Genomic DNA, 4777 nt, shown 5'->3' on the forward strand with positions numbered 1-4777 from the left:
CCCCCCCCCCCAGTGCCCTCACTGTGGCAGGAAGAGCAGCTGAGCCAGCTAGTGATGTCAGGAACCCCAGATGGTAATGAGTGGGGTGAGGAGGGGAGGGATGGAGTCCTCCATGAAGTCAACTTGGGCTACCAAAACCGGAACCATCGTCTTAGGAATGAATCCAGGATGGAAGAGCTGTCCCCTAAGTCTGGAGGCCGTGGGGTGCCTGAATCTGGAGGAAAGTGATACATCCAGGTAGGAAGGGATGAACCAGAAGTGTGTCAGATGGAGTATCTTGAATTCTAGGCTATTTGCTGTTCCCTGTAAAATACCTTTCTTCCCCTAGCTCCAGGCCTTTGCAAGGGCTGATCCCCTTGCCTGGTTGAGTACCCTCTAAGACAAAATAACTCTGGGTGCTTTTATTTACTTACCTGTGTACATGTGGTTTCCCCCATTAGAATGTGGCACTCTTAAGGACAGAATGATTTTATTTTTGTCTTTACCTCCCCAGGGTATGACACAGTAGTAGGTGTTTAATAAAGGTTTGTTGATTGTATTTAATTGAGAGGTCAAGAGGGGAAAAGGGGAACAGGATAGAGCCTGATACAGTGTAGGAAGGAACTAGGGAGAGCAAAAGGGAGAGAATTAAGAGGAGAAGACAGCCCAACTAACTCAGCTTCTCCTTCAAGAGCCTTTCACCCCTGTAGCTCAGGGATGGTCTCACCATTGCCTTCCCTCCCCAACTCACCATCTCTAGAACTGCCATCTGCTTCTCGACGGGTTACCGTGGTTTCTTTGTGGCCCTCACTATCCACAACAGTGCGTCGCTCCTCCACCGTCTGTGGGTCACCCCACTCATTCCAGATCAGAACAGATGACATTTTCCATGGACCCCAGCCCTTCATGATCCCCCCAACCCCAACCCATCCCATCTAGCTCACCCCATCTGGTCCAGTGATTTTAGTAACGGAGACACTTCTGAAGTACGATTTAGGCTGGGGCTGTAGGACTTGACCCAGGCCCTCCTGTGAGACCTGGGAATCAAGATCTGGTTGGGGGTGGAAGAGGAGAGATAAGGCATTAAAAAAAAAAGTGGTGGGGGGGGATATCAGATACTCAGGAAGCAAGATGGAAATGTTCTGGGTCAAAAAGTGAACCTGAGTGTAAGGGTGTGTGTAAAAATTCAGACAAGGTAATCAGGGACCCCTTCCCTCAGACTTACCCCTGTCCTCTCTAGTTGCAGTATCAGAGGTCACTGGCCACATGTCATCAAACTGCAAAAGGAGCCACAGCTGATGAAAGGGGCCCCTTCTGAAGAGAAGCAACCCATCGCCTCCCCAACTCCATCATCTGCCCTGCCCCACCTTCCTGAACTACCCTCTACCTCGGGGCTCACTGTGGTATAGTGACAAGGGCAATGAATGTGAAATCAGGGGACCGAGGTTTGAATTGTGGCTCCACCACTTATTGTTTCTGTGACCTTGGACAAATCACAAGGCTCACTTCTTTGGGTCTATCCCTTTATCTGTAAATGGTAGACTAGATGTAGACTGGATGACCTCTGAGGTGTCTGACCTTGCCCCGCCTTCCTGGGCTCACCATTCCCCACCTTGCCAAGCTCGGCCCCTCTCAAGCCTGCTTTGCCCTCACAGGGCCGCGGCACTAATGTACTAATGTTTAAAGTTCTGCTAGGTTGGACTATCAGTCTTGGAAGGTGCATGTTCTGTCTCCTCCATTAGACTAAGAGTTCCCTGAGATTTAGGAATCTCATCCCAGGCGATTTCTCTCAAGTCCCTCAGGCAAAGGTTTACTGGGTTTTCAAGGGCAACAGGACTCACCCCAGGAAAAGGCCTCTTGGAGTCCCAGTCTGGGACTACTTTGGGAGATGGCTGCCCCAGATCACTCTCCGAGTCCCGGCTGAAAATCCTAGCCCGGTGACTGTCTGGATACTTGAGCATCGAATCCCGGATGGTTTCCCCCTCCCTGTGCCTCTCGTTTGGGGCCTCTGGCTCTGGGCCCGGGAGCTCTGCAAAAGGAGAATGGAAAATCAGGGCTGGGGTCGGGGGCAGCCTTGGGTTTCCTCTGCCTCCCCAACGTCATTTCTCCGCTAGTCCCCTCACACCCTTCTCCTTCGTGCCCCCCAACTCTGTCCGTGCTGCAGTACTGGAGGCCAGGTATCAAAGTGCTGAGGGGGCCACACCCACCAGGGGGGCGGGAGGGCAGGGTCCAGGCCCCCAGGTCTCCGAAAATACGATTGAAATCCCGAATCAGTTCGTCAAAGCCAAAGTTATCGTGGAAACGCATCTCGTCTTCAAGGCCAAAACTAAAGCCAAAAGTGAAGTCTTCGGGGGACCTGGGGCTTCCAAACCGGGGACCCCAGGCACCTCCTCCTCCTTCTTCCTCCTCATCTTCATCATCATCTTCTCTAGTCATCCCTCCAAAGAAAGGATCCCTGGGTCTGAGAGGTGGAGAAAGAGCCACAAAGATGTCCACACCGAGAGGCAATTAAAGCAAGCCGGCAGCTCGGGGTCGGGGGGGGGGAGGCTGGGAACGTCGGGGTTCTTAGGCGTTGTGCACTGGTGTTTTTGTCAGAGTGTGCAGTTGGGGCCACACGCCCCCCACCCCCCACCCCCCGCCGCCGCCACCACCTGTTGGGATAGCTTGGCTGGGTGTACCATATGGTCCGGGGAGATGGAGGGAGGTGTTTGGCCTCCCTGTCGGAAGGCCACCCCCCCCTTACCCGTTCGAGCCCCACTCTCACCTCTGAGGCCCCGGGAATCCGAAAAAGCCCCGAAAAAGGTCGAACAGGCTCATCCCTCAGGCGGGACTCGAACCCTTCACCTCCCCGTAACCCAAGGCCCGGGAGGGCACCGGAAGGCCAGGATCCGCCACACTGCCGGAAAGTGATCTTAGGACCGAGGGTGGGCGGGTCGGTCCCGCCACACTGCCGAAAAGCGAGAGGGCAGTACGACCGCACTACCGGAAAGCGAGAAGGGCGGGCGGACCAGCCACATTACAGTTGATCTAGACTTTAAGGTAGTCCCGACACTGATGAAAAAGTAGTCATAATGTCGTAAAACGAGCGTGAGAGCGGGCTCATGGGAAGGTGGGAGAGACGAGACCGGGAGGGAGGCTGGACCAAGGGGTGGGGCGATAGACTGGAGGTGGGACAGAACTGGAGGGAGGCGGAGCATGTCCGAGGCGAGGCGGAGGAGGACGGGGTTTCACTCCCGTGAAGAGATTCATAGTTCAGTACCGGCGGCTTCCCGGTTGTTAGGGTCTTCTTGTCTCGCAGAGGAGAGGCTTTCATGGAAGCAGAATCCCTGCATCCTTCCATCCGTCCGTCTTTGCCCTCCCGGCCGCTCCCCGGCGGGGGGGGGGCCTTTAGGGATCGCACCCGGGGTGGCATCGGCTCAGCCCCTGCTCCCCGGCCCTACTGCATTGAGTGATTGACGCCCCCAGCCCCTCCAGAGGCTTTGTCTCTACCGAAGACCCTACCATTCTAGAGTCCAGAAGCCCTGCGTTATGTGAGGGGAGGAGGGAAGAGAACAGCCCGTGCAACAGGAAACCCGGGACCCCTTGGGCCGGAGTTGTTGCGGGACCTCGGGCAGGAAGAGGTTGGAACTCGGTCTGGTCAGGAAACCTAAGCCAGAAACAGTGCAGGGCCTCGGCACAACCCTACATTTCGAGGGCAGCCAGGTGGTGCAGCGGATAGAGTACCGGCTCTGGAGTCAGGAGGACCCGAGTTCAAATGCGGCCTCAGACACATGGAAAGTCACTAGCTGTGTGACCCTGGGAAAGTCATTTAACCCCAATTGCCTCCCAAAAAAAAATATAAAAAAACCCCTAAATTTCAAGGCGCCCTCCCACAGTCCACCCCCCGCCTGACCAAGTTGCCCCCAAAGCCTTGCAGGATATCTGGGCTGAACCGAGATCTCCTTTGAGAGAAACAGGGGAAGACTCATCACCGGGGCCAAGCGAATAGGGTTGTCCCGCCAGCCCCTGGTGGTTAGCAGAAGTTGTTTACATCAGAACGGGACATGAGAAGCTGGGGAAACTCCTCAGTGGAAGAGTACTTGGGTAAGCTGTGTGTCCGGGCAAAAACAAAACCTCAATAGAACTGGGCCCCTCACTGGACGAGATCCAGGTGACCGTCTCCAAGGTGCCTGTCAGTTCTGACGTTTTAAAATTCTGATTCTTGACAGGCTGGTATGTCTAAAAGCAAGGAGATGTTCAAGACATCTTCAAAGTGCTTTCTATGTTCACAAAGGCAATTGGAGACATAAGACAGATTTACTCCATCCTCACTCTTAATTATTAAACTTTGTGGGAACAAAAGGGTTAAGCTTTCCTTTGGCCCCTAGGGTAGCACAGATCCTGGAAGTAGGGAGAACAATGATTCGATGGAAAGGGAAGCTGGAGTTGTGTGGTGCCCCCCCCCCCAAGTATGCTCTCTATTCCCACTGCTTTCTACCTAAACAAGACCCTCAATGAGATAAGTTCAGGAGCCTCTTTGGGAGAACAGTAAGAACTAGTATGTCTTCAACCCCAAGGAAAAAGAACACCACAAACTGGTTCTGCCAGTGTTGTGTACCCTTCTCCTGGGTGCTTCCCAAGTAATCTGTTTAGAGCAGCCCATGTTCCATTGCTTTTCTGTCTGAAAACATTGTTTCCAACCCAGTTTCTCCCCACTGCCCTTCTCACTCCCTAGTTTAACACTAAAGGTGAGATGCTTCTGAGAACTGAGCTGAATGACTGTCAGGGTCAGGAAGAAGGGGACACCGGCACATCATAG

General features: G+C 53.9%; 1 protein-coding gene across 2 annotated transcripts; it reads right to left on the reverse strand.

Moving 5' to 3' along the window:
- Window positions 1-6: 6 nt before the first annotated feature.
- Window positions 7-2889, reverse strand: LOC114049888 (HCLS1-associated protein X-1-like). 2 transcript variants are annotated; one of them, XM_027871335.1, is made up of 7 exons: window positions 2744-2889; window positions 2187-2440; window positions 1821-2008; window positions 1205-1256; window positions 924-1030; window positions 731-836; window positions 7-214 (listed from the first exon to the last, which is right to left on the reverse strand). In XM_027871335.1, the coding sequence occupies exons 1-7, from the start codon at window positions 2794-2796 to the stop codon at window positions 129-131; spliced, it is 846 nt and encodes a 281-aa protein (XP_027727136.1). In that variant the 5' UTR covers window positions 2797-2889; the 3' UTR covers window positions 7-128. The 2 variants fall into 2 exon arrangements, with proteins under 2 accessions (XP_027727136.1, XP_027727137.1); XM_027871336.1 differs by having other exon boundaries at window positions 731-821; window positions 2744-2888.
- Window positions 2890-4777: the final 1888 nt, after the last annotated feature.

Source organism: Vombatus ursinus, unplaced genomic scaffold (genome assembly GCF_900497805.2).
Source record: "Vombatus ursinus unplaced genomic scaffold, bare-nosed wombat genome assembly UNPS02014798.1, whole genome shotgun sequence".
Taxonomy (NCBI): Eukaryota; Metazoa; Chordata; class Mammalia; order Diprotodontia; family Vombatidae; genus Vombatus; species Vombatus ursinus.